Here is a 14,223-nt window from a genome sequence, read left to right on the forward strand (position 1 = left end):
AAATTCAAAATTGAGCAAACAATAAATTTTCAGACTCAAAAACAGTAAATTAAGGGAAATCCACCCAGTCCCTGAACTATTTTTACACAAAAACAAGATCCCTGTTGTGAAAACTACAAAATGTTTAAACTAAAACATTTAGTAGATTCCAAATTTAATTTTTTCCCTCACATTAAGGAACTTAAGAAGAAATGCCAAGTCATTAAACATACTCAGAGTACTCAGCAATACGGACTGGGGAGCTGACAGAGATACCATGCTGCTGCTATATCGGATAATCCGATCCAAGTTCGACTAGGGATCCATAATATATGGAGCAGCTAGGAAATCTTATCTAAAAATACTGGAGCCCATATAAAATGCTGCCCTGCGTCTGTCTCGATGCGTTTCGTACATCACCAATCCCAAGTCTCTATGTGGAGGCTGGAGAACTCCTCATTGACATAAGAATGAAAAAAATCTCCCAATATAGTTAAGCTAAAATACTACCCCACAAACCCTGCTTTTGACTCCATATTTAACCCTACAGATGTAGAACTATACAATCGAAGGCCTAACGTCATACAGCCGTTGGGCCTTCGAAAGAGAGAATCCAACCAAAATTTAACCCCACCCATTGACCTAATTTCTAAAATAGAAATCCCACAGAACCCTCCTTGGTTGATGAATAAACCCAAATTAAATTTATCCCTCTTTAATTTCAAAAAAGAAAATACAAACCCAAGCATACTACAAGTCCACTTTAAGGAACTGCAGGAGAGCTATGAAGATAGTGGCACCATTTACACTGACGGATCCAAAATGGATGGAAAGGTCACGTGTGTCTGCTCTTTTCGGAACAAATCAATCTCCTGTGGACTCCCCGATGGATGTTATATCTTTACGGCCGAATTACATGCAATATTGCTTGCACTTATGGCTCTCAAAGCATCATAAAGGAGAAAATTTATCATATGCTCCGACTCAAATCTGCATTGTAAGCTTTGGAGCGGATGAAGACTGACATTCCATTGGTACATAAGAGCCTTAAGCTTTTGGACCAAATAATCATATGGATCTCACCTTCTTCTGGATCCCCTCCCATGTGGTCATAGACGGAAACAAAAAGGCAGATAAAGAAGCAAAGAGAGCCCTAAATCAAGCAGTGTCAGAAACCCAAATTTCCTGCTCGGACCTGAGACAGATTATTGCCTCTGCCACCTATCGAGAGTGGCAGGATTGGTGGGAAGTACAACAAACTAAGATAGATTGTGTTGGATGTCAGGTGGCGGCCCACATCTAAGGGTCTGACAAGGTGTGGAAGCTTGACCATGTCTAGACTTAGGATTGGCCACACCTATATCACGCACTCCTTTGTGCTGAAGAGAGAGGAGGCCCCACTTTGTGAGCTTTGTGACTCCGGTCTCACCGTGGAACATATCCTCATTGATTGCCCCAGATAACTGGATATTAGAGGGAAATTTTTTAGAGCGCTTAAAAACACTGTTCGAAAGTGTCGACCCTGGGAAGGTACTGGGCTTTGTCCGGGAGGTGGGGTTGTCTACAAAGATTTGATTTGGGAAATTGTGAACATATAATATTTACAAAAGATTTTTACTAAATTATTTAATTTTTTACTAGCTTTACTATTTTAACTGTGAATAGGCCTTGTTTTTAATAACTAAATGAAATTTAGCTCTTGTGGTATGAAGGGAGATTAACCTTTTAGGGAATACGGGCACGACATGGCCTAAAGTGTGCCGATGTGCCAAAAAACTCAAAACCCACACACCCGAAGGTCAAAAGTTCAAAGTTGAAGTCGATTTTCATAGATGATAGATCTACTTACTAAATAGGATTAGTAGTAAATTTCTAGCTCACAAAGCTGATTTCATTTATATTTATGAACTTTACTTGTTTAGAATGTAAATATTGAAGGAAATAAACAAATTATCAGGTCTTGATCTACAAGATATGTCAGAGTAATGTGGACAAAATGGTGGCTTAGTGATGGCAGAAAATAACAAAATATTTTAAAAGTGCGATCAAAATAGTCTGAAACAATTTTTTAAAATGGGCTTTTAAACTCGTGCGCGTATTTGTAGTACACAAAAACTATTTGAATATATGCAGAATATTGGGCCTTACATGTCTTTTAAGAAATTTATTTATCAAAAACTGCAAATCCTAAGGCTAACAATGCTAACTGTATTTTCAACATGACGGGCAAAAGATAGCACGATAAAACTTGGTAGAATTATAGCCAGGCATGATATCTAGTGTGAAAAAAAATATTAATGTTGGATAAATTTTTTTTTTGACCCTGTATTGGTAAAAACAACAAAAATTTAAAAAATATTGTTGTAACCTTGGTTAACTGTGTGTGATCAGCTGACTTATGTGACACAGGTCAGTTTAGCGTGCAATATCGAAAGGCAAGGGACAGTACTGGTGTGGACTTTGCATGTGAATAGGACGCGGGTATTGGTCATCTGATCATAAGCCTGCGTGGACCAGAGACACAGTGTGTGTAAGGCAGTGCAGTTCAAGACAGGACAGCGAGTAGACCGGGACTGTTAGTCTGCCATGAAGTCGGTCCTGGTAGAGTCCTGAAGTGAATGTACAAGTCCAGGAAGAGATAGAGACAGTAGAGTTTATTAGTTAAGAACGGCGATGTACAGTATAGCATTTTTAGTGTTGATGTATTGCCAATTGTGTCATATTGGCTGTTTTAATTGACCTTTATTAAAGCACCAGATTATTTGGAGCCTTGTCAAGTTCTTGATGTGTTGTTGTGTGTTTAGCAGTGTTTACAGAAGGCCTGATCAGGAGAAAACGTAACAATATAATTAACTTTAAATAAAATCCTAATAAAGCATTAAATAGGCCATTGTCCAAAGTAGTTAATAACACTTCTTTAAAACCTCTCAGATTTCATTGAAAAGGATAATAAATTTCCAAGTGCAGCCTTTGTGAAAAAACATTTTAAAAAAGGCATCTCTAAATTATCTGTTGTTTTTTTACTTCCGCACTTCCGTTTTGATTTTTTTTGGTGTTGTTTTTTGCCTAGCTACAAATAGGACTTTTATATCAGGATTTAACAGAAAATGACATGAATTTAAGATAATAACACTTATAAAATGAATTATTATTTTTTTGCCATGTAGATCTAGATTGAAGTCTGGTAAGTGTTACAAGATGAGTGGTATGGTGGTAATGGAAAAAACTTCATGCTGTTTAAGTAACAAGTATCACTTACCGATACTGACCCTACCCTCCTTTCACATCAGATTTTTTTAAAACTGTGCATAGCGTGATTGGACTACATTATATCTTTATAGACAAATGGATGAGGAGTTCTTAGATACGCTCACTTTTTTTAATAGGTTAGAGTAGGTGTGTTGGGCTGGTACAATCAAGATAGACGCTCATCACTACAATGTGTTAGAAGAATGACATTTTAGACAAGAAGATGTGATCTTAGAAGCTGAATAGCTTGCCTGCAATAAACCAATAAATGTGTTAGTAAGATAAAATAGCCAATGGCCAGCTTAAGCCCCAATCATACTATCAGAGGAAAAGAATAATAACCCCGAATGTTTGTGTAAATAAATTAGAACTGGCAATACCCGATGCAGTCTTTTGAATATTATTTCCACATTCAAAGAAGCAATGTTGTTTTTTTTGTTTTTTTTTACATTTTTAGGTCAGATGTTAGTAATAAGCTTTTAATATTTATTATATTTATTGTCTGTGATTTCCTTCATCAGAAAATGAAGAAGGCCAAGGTAGTAATGATGGGGCCGAACAAATGGAAGAAGGACAACAAGAAGAGGAGGTTAGTGTAATCCTATTTTATTTAAAAAATAAACAACTTTTAATTCTTTATTACATAATTTTAAAAATCTTGTGTGTATTTGAAAACGTTTTAAAAAAATTTACCAATCTAGAAATAAAATAAAACAATAAATATATATGCCTATTCAAGACTGTAAATAATTTTTACAAGAAAGTGAAGATAAAAAAGCTTGATCAAATCTAAATACCTAGAGCATCTTTCTTAAGGTAAAGATAAGATGAGAAAACACTCATTTTATTTGTACTTGAAGATGGTCAAAACTATAAATCTTTACTTTTAAAAGTGTCAATTATAGTTGTTTACTTTGTTGTTGCAAGTGTCTTAGCATAGTTTTTGTTAGTTCTATGATAAAACCAGAAGCACCAGCTTCTTTCTCCTCCCAAAATTTTCCACATCACATTCTTTTAGAGAAATTTTGAATGCATTAACTAAATCACTTTATTAATCTTTACTTTTGTACAAGAATGTTGAGCTTTTAGATGAGACAACCAATGATGGTGACAATGAAGGTGACACTACTGGGAATGAAATTAAAGATAAGCAAGATGATGAAAATGTGGAAGAAGCATCAGAAGAAGCTTCAGAAGACAAGGATGCTTCACAAGATCAAGAGGAACATCAGCAAGAAGAGAGTGGAGACATTGATGATGAGCCTCCAGTTGTTCTTGGAGATGAATTCCGAACTATTGATGAAGCAACTCAAGATGATGATGGTAAAAAAATTTAAGCTTTTTGTTTTTATGTCACTAGCATCAGCAATGTAAGCTTTGGCATCCTCCACACTCGCTATTCACACAAATTTTTATAGATTTACTCCTCAGCTATAGTAAGATAAAGCTATTTATTCAGGGTTCTGATGCTTGAAGAAGTTGTTTTAGAAAACCATCTAACAGATGTGTTGAAGGAGAGTGCAAAGAATCAAGACTTTTATGCTTTTTTCTGCAACACACTCCGCCTTGAATGTCTCTGATTTCAATGATTGAATTTAAGCTTTCATAAGTAATGGAACCTAGCTCAATCACTAGTGACTATTACAGTAGCTTTTAGATCTGCTGCGGAAGATACTTTCTGAAATTTTAGAGACACAGCACATCAATTTGATTCCCTTTCATGGTGTTGACACTTTTAAGATTGTCAATGAACGTTGAATGGTGTAATACTGAATTCTTGCTTCCTGAAGTGCTCTTGACATGTGACAAGACAAATAGTACAAACTGACCTAAGTCCGTTAGTGTATTTTGCTACAATACTAATACACTGCACTCCTTGTTAGTGCTACAAGTCAAGAAATAATAAACAATCCTATCCGCATAACAGCGGTATCAAAAGTATCCAATATATGTTAGTTACAAATCACGTCCGCATCTCAGCGAGTAACACTGTGTAGAAATATAGATTAACTAATACATGTCTCAAAAGACCACTGGCAACAACTGCCCATAAGTTACTTTCTAACTGAAATTGCTACAGACTTTTCTAAGTCGCTACTGTCCATCCCGGACTTAAATATACTTGACCACTCGGTCCAAAGAATAACACTTGACTTCTAACTTGACTTCACTTGTCTGCTTTACTTGACTGACTGACCTCTAAGTCTAACTTTATTCATTCTACTTCTTGTTTTCTACTTCAGGAATTCCACGTGTCTTTTAAACTATTAACATGATGTGAACTTTAGATCATGCAATGTCAACTAAGACTGACAAAGATAGAGATTTAGCTCTTCCACTATTTCTGTCAATAAAGCCTATGCCTTTGTCTTAAACTAACTCTTTCCAGACTTTTTGGTTTAGTTTGGTTTGTATCAAGTTTTAGAGGCTGCTTCACTAGTAGTTGTTGTTTTCATTGTGCGTGTTTTTAAACCAGATAGTACTTTTTATTATTTGGCGAATAGTAAAATATGACATCCAATCAGAGCCTGATACCCACATGTCTTGTAAATAGCTCATGTTACTGAACATTTTGCAAAACTTCTAAATAATATACTATACCGATCTTAATTTTTAAAACTCTTATTTACCTTATTGTTTTAAAGTCTATTACGATTGATGAATTAATTTATTAACAGATGGCAGACATGCCTACAGGCGGAACCGTCCCGCAAAATCATCAAAAATGCTCACATGTTCTGCCATTCTGCATTCACGATTTTTTGTTCCGCCAAGTCTGAATTCCGACACACAAAAAAAATAGCAGTTTTTTCATTATTTATTAATAGTGTGAAATGAAAATACTGAATGCAAAATAAAATATATATAGGTCTGTGTTTATTGTTTACATTTCATCTCCTCCTGGACCCAGTGACCCACGGGCGGTGTGTCCTAAATTTACGGAGATATGGTTGAGCTAGATCTAGACATAGATCTACTGATCTAGATCTAGTAGTCTAGGTCTAGATACTAGATCTATTCTTAGAATCTAGTAAGTGCTAATAATACAAAATGTTCCATTCAAATCCCTTTCTTTTCCCGACAATGGCTCTACGTCTAGATCTAGTCTAGACTAGATCTATTCTAATACTAACTGTAACAGTGTAACTGTAACTCAACTGGTAATCTAAGAAAAGGATTTTTAACAGCTAGTGGGAAAAAATTTTTTTTTTCTCTTACTATGTCCAAAATATTTTAATCTGAAAAATTTGAAATTTTCAAATAACAAGGAAAAAAATAAAGAGTCTCCGTACATCTTTAGTTTTAAACCATACACTTAGAAAATTCATTCAGCTTTCCAATGATACCAAATTTATTATGATTAAACGAGTCAACGATATTTTAAAACTTAGCACACTTTTTTCAGGTACTAGAATTTCAATAAGGTCGGGATGACCTTTTATCTTTAATATCAGTTTTTTACATAAGAAAAATAAAATTAGTGTACACTAAAACATGTTAAATTGAATGAATCACTTCTTTACACCTATATCATTGCTTATTAACATAAAATATAAAGATCTGTATTCTTGGGAGTTCTTTCGGTCAGTCGATGTCGAAGCTAAAATCTGTAAATCTAGGTATCTAAAATATTCTTTCAAATAAATATAATTAAATAGATCTAAATCTTAAATCTAAAGATTCTTTTTGTTATCTACACTGTTGTTTTATAACTAGATAGATCTAGATCAATTTAGAAGCTTATTGTGTTGAAAACTTAACAACCAGGAGCATTTTTTTTTTATAGACTATTTTAAGAAAATTAAAAAAAATAGACTATTTTAAGAAAATTAAAAAAAAAAAAGTATTTTTTCGTAATTTACTAATGATATTTTAAAATTTTAATTTCATTTTGATTTACCACTTATAAATTAAAATTCCTCCTTTAAAACTGTACAATTTGATATATACATTTGTATATGTATTCACAATAGTTTTTGAAATATTCACATTAAAAAAAATTTGCTTCACTTTTTTTTTTATTTCTCTATATCAGGATGTCAGGACGCCTCGGACAAACTTAAATTCACAATAACTTTTGAACCAATAATGCTAGCATAATAAATTTGGTGTTGTTGGAAAGCATTTTTCATCCTCTTTCATTACATTATATTTGTTGGTATAGGATTAATTTAAATTTTTTGGTGCATGTACCTACACTATAGATCTATGTATTACTACTATTACATAGTCTAAATTAGTGTCTAGAAGTAGGACTAGCACTAGATAAGTAGATGATACTAGGTCTAGATCTATCTAGAAATAGACTTAGAAGGTGACAGTTCTCTAGATTCTAGATTTCTATGTATCATTATGTAATAAATTAAGTTCTCAATAAGTCTATAGTCTATAGAGTGTCTAGATCTAGACATAAATATTTAGATATATAATTATTATAATCTGTGTTCTTATACTTAATGGACTTATTAGATGTAGATCTAGACTAGTACTAGTAGACTCTTGAAATTATTTTAGATCTAGAACTAGAGACAACATCTAGAGTGACTAGAGAAGAGCCCTTGAAACGGATAGATAATCAAGTAGATCTAGAATAATCTAGATCTAGTCATTAGATTTAGATCTGGATCTAGTAGTAACAAATAAAAATAGAAAGTAACATTTGAGTCTAGGTCATTAGAATACATTTTGGTTAAAATTCATCATATAGGAGTTAGAACTATTGATTTCAAACAAAGGACATAATTATGAATTAAAGGTTTTCTTACTTTTAATTATACTATTTACATCTAATTTATAAGAAGCAAACTAGTATTGTTATTAAAGTAATTATAATTGAAGTTTTATTTATTGTGTACAGTATGGCTGACAAACGTAAACAGGTGTATGTTCCACATTGGGGCCCAAAATTCCACATTTTCAACCTGAGTGTTCCACATTCTGGGTCTTGGGGGTAGGCATTTCTGAGATGGGCCTATCTCAAACTAATCTGTGTAACATGATATACCCAGTTTAAATTTCAAAATAAGTAAAAACAAAATAGTTAAACCTGCACCATTGTATGCCCTGCATGTGAAGAGTATTAATGTTGCATGCAATGTAGTCTATACGTTTTGACATTGGTACATAAAAGATTCTCTGCGTCATCTGTACTATTAGTTTTCTTGAGGGTTATAATAAGATGTTCATAAAGCTTTCCAATGTACATTTCACAAGCACGCAGAAAACTATAGGAGGTATCAGACATGCCTACAGTCCCACATTATGCGGAACTGTCCCACAAAATCATCAAAAAAAAAGGTCACATGTTCTGCCGTTCCGTATTCACGATTTTTTGTTCCGCCAAGTCTGAATTCCGACACTACGTTTGGGCTCTCACTTTTTCTCCGATGGATTGGTATTATGATCTTTAACATTTGTGTGTTTATTAATTGGAACTCTGAATGTAGACTCTACCAGGAAAAGTGAATCTATCTTTACTTTTTTTGTTGAACATGATAATAAGCTGATATATTTATTTTATATAAAGAAAGTGTGGCTGTTTAATAAAACGACAACATAAAAACGGCATTATAAAATAAATATGGCGACATTATTGGTTTGAGTCGCAAATAAAAGATTGTTTAACTACGCCTAGAGATTGGAGGATCCATGTGAATATTTACCAAAAAGAGACCCAAAAAATTTATTTGGTTGTTAAGCTATCCTCACTGTTGCTCACATTTTAAGTAGAGAAATGAAGCTGTTTTCTGATGCGTAAAAAAAATATGTCATATAACCTATTAATTAAGTATGAAATTCACAATTTCTACCAAAATAGTTTCAGAACTTCATTTCGTTTTTGAAACTTTTCGGTCATGTGGCCCGCAAGACAAGTGTCGGAAATTAAAATGGCCCGCTGGTCTAATAAAGTTGGGCATCACTGATCTAGATAGTAGATGACTAAGTCTAAGATCTAGATCTAATCATCTAGGGGATCTATTCTAACAGTAACACTAACTGCTAACTCAACTGGTTTCTAAGTAATCTAATTCTAAGAAAAGGATTTTTAACAAAAATACGTTATTAAAGATCTAGATCTAGACCTAAATGTAATTAATTAACTTAGACACAGTAAGGCTAAGGCCTAAATTAGTAAATTCTAAATAAGGCTAAAATACTATAGATCTACTTATTACATAGTTAACAAAGTCTAAATTAGTTTCTAGAAAAATCTAGAAGTAGGACTAGCACTAGATAAGTAGATTAGATGATACTAATTTAAATTACTAAATCTAGAAATATACTTAAAAGGTGATAGTTGATAGATCTCTAGATTTCTATATATCATTATGTAATAAATTTAGTTCTCAATAAGTCTATAGATCTAGACATAAATATTTAGATCTAGATCTATAATATAATTATTATAATATGTGTTCACTTATTAGATGTAGATCTAGACTAGTACTAGTAGACTTAAATTATTTTAGATTTAGAACTAGAGTTACTAGAGACAACATCTAGATCTAGAGTGACTAGAGTAGAGCCCTAGAAAGGGATAGATAATCAAGTAGATCTAGAAATAATCTCAGAGCATAATCTAGATCTAGTCATTAGATTTAGATCTAGTAGTAACAAATAAAAATAGATAATAACATTTGAGTCAATTTCATTAGAATACATTTTGGTTAAAATTCATCATATAGGAGTTAGAACTATTGATTTCAAACAAAGGACATAATTATGAATTAAAGGTTTTTTTACTTTTAATTATACTATTTACATCTAATTTATAAGAAGCAAACTAGTATTGTTATTAAATTAATATAATTGAAGTTTTATTTATATTGTGTACAGTATGGCTAACAAACATAAACGCGTTTATGTTCCACATGGGGCCCAAAATTCCACATTTTTAACCTGAGTGTTCCACATTCTGGGTCTTGGGGGTAGGCATGTCTGAGGTATAAAAGACCCAGTGGTATGTCCATAGTTACTGTTATGCTATGTTTATTAGTAATAATAAGTAAAATAAATTGTGTAAACCCTGCACCTTTGTATACCCTGCACAGCTGGCATTTGTTTTGGAAAACTTGTATAACCCGTAGGTTATATGGGGTATATACCTATTTATAGTTTTGAGCTTAGATGGTGCTGAAGCATATATTACATTGTAGTCTGAGATCTAGGTCTAAATCTAAAGTTTTATTAATCTTCCAATGTGCTTCCAATGGCATGCGTCTCAAATAGCCTCTGACAACCAGCCCAACTCCTGGCCTTCACGTGTGGCTCAGTTACTGAGCCTGGCGGAACCGTTAACACAGACAGGAGAAGGGGCAAAGGCGAGCAACTGGCACCTAAACCAGTAAGCTTCGGGCAGGAGGGGCTCGTTAGCCTTGGTTGGCTACCCATCTAGGAGAAGGAAAACTCTGAATCCAAACCTCCGCTGCCCTGCGGCTATACCCAAACACAGGAAAGGCTTTGGGAGACAACCTTGAGGAAAAATCAGGAGCTGGTGACCCTTAGGCAGACTGTGGCACACCGTGCTACAGCCTGGCAGATCCTGCGGCGTTACTGATCCCAAACTGTATTGGAAACTCCATTCCTTTGGTCTCATCAGCTGCGCGGAGAGGGGGGAACTGCTGTGTGGGCGACATCGTTTCAACCATAAACAATGCCCAGGCTTTCATCTCACTTATTCAAAGCCCCAACCCCAAAAAACTGGAGAGGACACTCCAGCTTTGCCTTTGGCCAAACACGGGAAGTGGCAGTCACCGGTTATAAGCTCAAATGCTCAATTGACGTAGAGCAGGGCGCCAGGGGCCACTTCCGTCGGTGGGAGGGATCCTAGGATTTCAATGGACAGCTACCACCCGCCTCAAGCTGGGCAGCCCACAGACAATAAGGTGCTGTCCCGTCATGCCTGTCTTCCTCGTTTGGGTACACAAGGATAGGACAAAATCTGAAAAGCAGGCACAAAGCCAATGTACCAGTCGACATGAAGAAAAAAAAGAGGAGCTCCACTCTTAAACTGGGTTCATGGAATGTGCGTACTCTACAAACTGGACTTAATGAAAACTTACTAGACATAGAAGATGTCAGAAAATCTGCAATAATAAACGATGAACTGTCCAGGCTAAAAGTGGACATTGCCGCCCTTCAGGAAACTCGTTTAGCTGACTCTGGTTCAATCAAAGAAAAAGACTACTCCTTCTTCTGGCAAGGCAAAGCCGAAAGTGAAGTAAGGGAACATGGCGTTGGTTTTGCAGTTAAGAACACAGTAGAGCTGGGAATACATATTTGAGACGCATGCCATTAGAAGCACTTTATAGGTAATGATGGGCTTAAGACCATTACAACTTCTGGCGTTAACAACCTTGCGGAATCATGGACCACCTACTCAAAGCAAGAGAGAAAACTGAACTCATTCCATTTGAGATGTCTCCGTAGGATCTTGAATGTCACATTGAAAAGTGTGCAATACTGAGATCCTTGCGCGATCAGGTATTCCCAGCATCTTTACAGCCCTCAGACAACGCCGTTTGCGCTGGCTTGGACATGTTCGCCGGATGGAGGACAAGCGCATCCCGAAAGTCATCCTCTATGGTCAACTCGCAACTGGCACAAGAAAAACTGGTCGCCCCCCACCTCCGTTACATAGATGTAATAAAACGTGACCTTAAATCAGTGAACATCAATACTGATAATTGGGAAGACATAGCTCTAGACTGCAACAGATGGAGAGAGACAGTGACCAAGAAAGCTATGGACAGTGAAAGTACATGGGTCTCAGCTCAGGAAGAAAAACGCACAATCTGAAAAACGGCCAGCTCCTCTACCACCAAAGCAAAAGCCACCTTAACCTGTGCTATCTGTGGACGAGAAAGTCTCTCCAAAATAGGGCTCCACAGCCACACGAGGAAGTGTGCTCTGAGATGAACCATAGTCGTTCTAAGACTGAAGGAGGCCAATGCCAATTAATCTTAGAGCAATAGATATATTGAGTGGTCAGGCATTGGCATGATTAGTCAAGCATGTAGATCTATTCTACCCTTACTAGCTACAGAGGTCAAATGCTTCTTAAAACTCCAGCATATTTTTTTTTTTTTTTTTTTTTTTTTAATGGATCAATTTCTTTTATTAGATTTTAAACTTTACTGTAAGAGTTTCAGTTATATAATAAGTCAATTAAATGAAAAATGAAAGAGGCCTTTTTTTTCTAAAGGTTTTAATTCAAGACAAACATATTCACACATCTTTGTTATATTTTATTGTGCAAGAACGTTTATAAGAAAAATTTTCCTTATTACTGATTTTATTGTGGAGAAAGGTTTCAACAATGATAAAAGAAATATATTGAACCGTAGGCTTATACAGTCCGTTAGATAAGCTAGGTCTAGACCAAACAAACCTTAGTTTAGTTGAACTATTTTTTTGTAACTTATATTTAGATAAATACATTTATCTTTAGTTTAGACTTTGTTATATATATTATTTTCTTTTTTAGATTCAGTATAGTTATAGATTCGTAGATTTAGTAAAAAAAAAAAAAAGGTCACGTCAGCAGGAGTGTGTCATGTACTCCAGCCCCATAATTGAGATATATCTTTATACTCGTAGATTTAGTATTAAAAAAAAAAAAAAAGTCATGTCAGTAGGAGTGTCACGTACTCCAGCCCCATAATTGAGATATATCTCTAAGTAAGCAAACTCAGTTTCCTCATAAGATATGATCTCTAAGACATGTCAACATTTCTTAATGTGGTCACCTGTCTATCTATAAACTCAATGTTATGAACTAAACAAATGAGGTGGGGAGATGACCCGCACTGCTAGATAGGGAGCTACTACAGTGTACTTTTTTCTATCCATCCAACTATCCTGCAGTGATATACATGATGTACTTAATATGGCTTAAACCACGAATTCTATTATATTTGTTTCATAATACTGTTATATGTTGTTGTTTTTTCAACAGCCACACTTTCTTTATAAAACAAATATGTTGGCTCATTATAGTGTTCCACAAAAAAAAGTAAAAGTCCGAAATAATAAACGCACAAATGTTAAAGGCCATGGTACCAATCCATCAGAGAAAAATTTAGGGTCCTTAAGTTGGTGCATTTTGTGTGCAGTAAATCTCTTCCCATCACTGATTTAAGTGAAACAATGTTTTAACCCCCCCCCCTCTTATACACATACACTCACTCAGTATCACATATATCTGCTATTCTTCTTCTTGTCAGTTCTATATCTCTATATATTGAAATATTTGATAGATCCTCATAGTATCACTTATATTACACACTGAAAAACTAAAAATTATTTATACTATACATGTAATTTAATCAATATTTATTTTGCAACAGATAATGATAGGAAGAGGAAAAGGTCACGATCTCCCCGTGACCGCCATAGACGGTCTCGCTCCAGGTCTAGAGATCGTCATAGGCGCAGTCGCTCAAGAGACAGAAGACATGGAAGACATTCTCCTCCTCCAAGAAAAATTGAAATGGATGAGACAGCTTGGGAGTCTTTAACGACTTTTGTCCTAGATCGCTGTAGGTTTTAATAATGAATACATTTTGGCATTTTCTGCTTTTATACAAAATTATTCTTTTCTAACAATTATTTATTTTATTAATATACATTTTATAGATGATGCTGATTTGAATTTAAGATTTGATGAAAGTGGTTTGAAAGCGCATCCTTTAAGTGTAGATGGATTTGCTTATATGTGGTCTGGTGTTCGTGCCATGTATGGCGTTCAAAAAGGAAAAATTGCTTATGAAATTAAGGTAATGTTTATGAATATTAAGCAATTTTGGTTTTTTTTTATGGTAATTCAATGCTTCTTAAAATAATATGATAACATATTGAAATTCTTACTAGGATAATATTATAGTCTGAGAAAATATGTAATTTCAAAATATGTGTTGTTTTTTTTCTTTGCTAAATTAGGTTGCTGCTGTTGTATTGATTTAAAAATATAAGGCACTATTAATACTTAAAAAA

The 14,223-nt window shown here is 34.5% G+C and overlaps 1 protein-coding gene across 2 annotated transcripts in view; it reads left to right on the plus strand.

The window, feature by feature from the left end:
• Positions 1-14,223, plus strand: part of LOC106069751 (heterogeneous nuclear ribonucleoprotein U-like protein 1) — a 55,779-nt gene that overhangs the window by 23,570 nt on the left and 17,986 nt on the right. For both annotated transcript variants that reach the window (XM_013229480.2, XM_013229481.2), the window contains exons 2-5: positions 3,750-3,817; positions 4,302-4,551; positions 13,578-13,769; positions 13,867-14,006. In XM_013229480.2, coding sequence (XP_013084934.2) covers positions 3,750-3,817; positions 4,302-4,551; positions 13,578-13,769; positions 13,867-14,006 — 650 coding nt within the window. The remainder of the gene's footprint in view (positions 1-3,749; positions 3,818-4,301; positions 4,552-13,577; positions 13,770-13,866; positions 14,007-14,223) is intronic.

Source organism: Biomphalaria glabrata, chromosome 3, assembly GCF_947242115.1.
Source record: "Biomphalaria glabrata chromosome 3, xgBioGlab47.1, whole genome shotgun sequence".
Classification (NCBI taxonomy): Eukaryota; Metazoa; Mollusca; class Gastropoda; family Planorbidae; genus Biomphalaria; species Biomphalaria glabrata.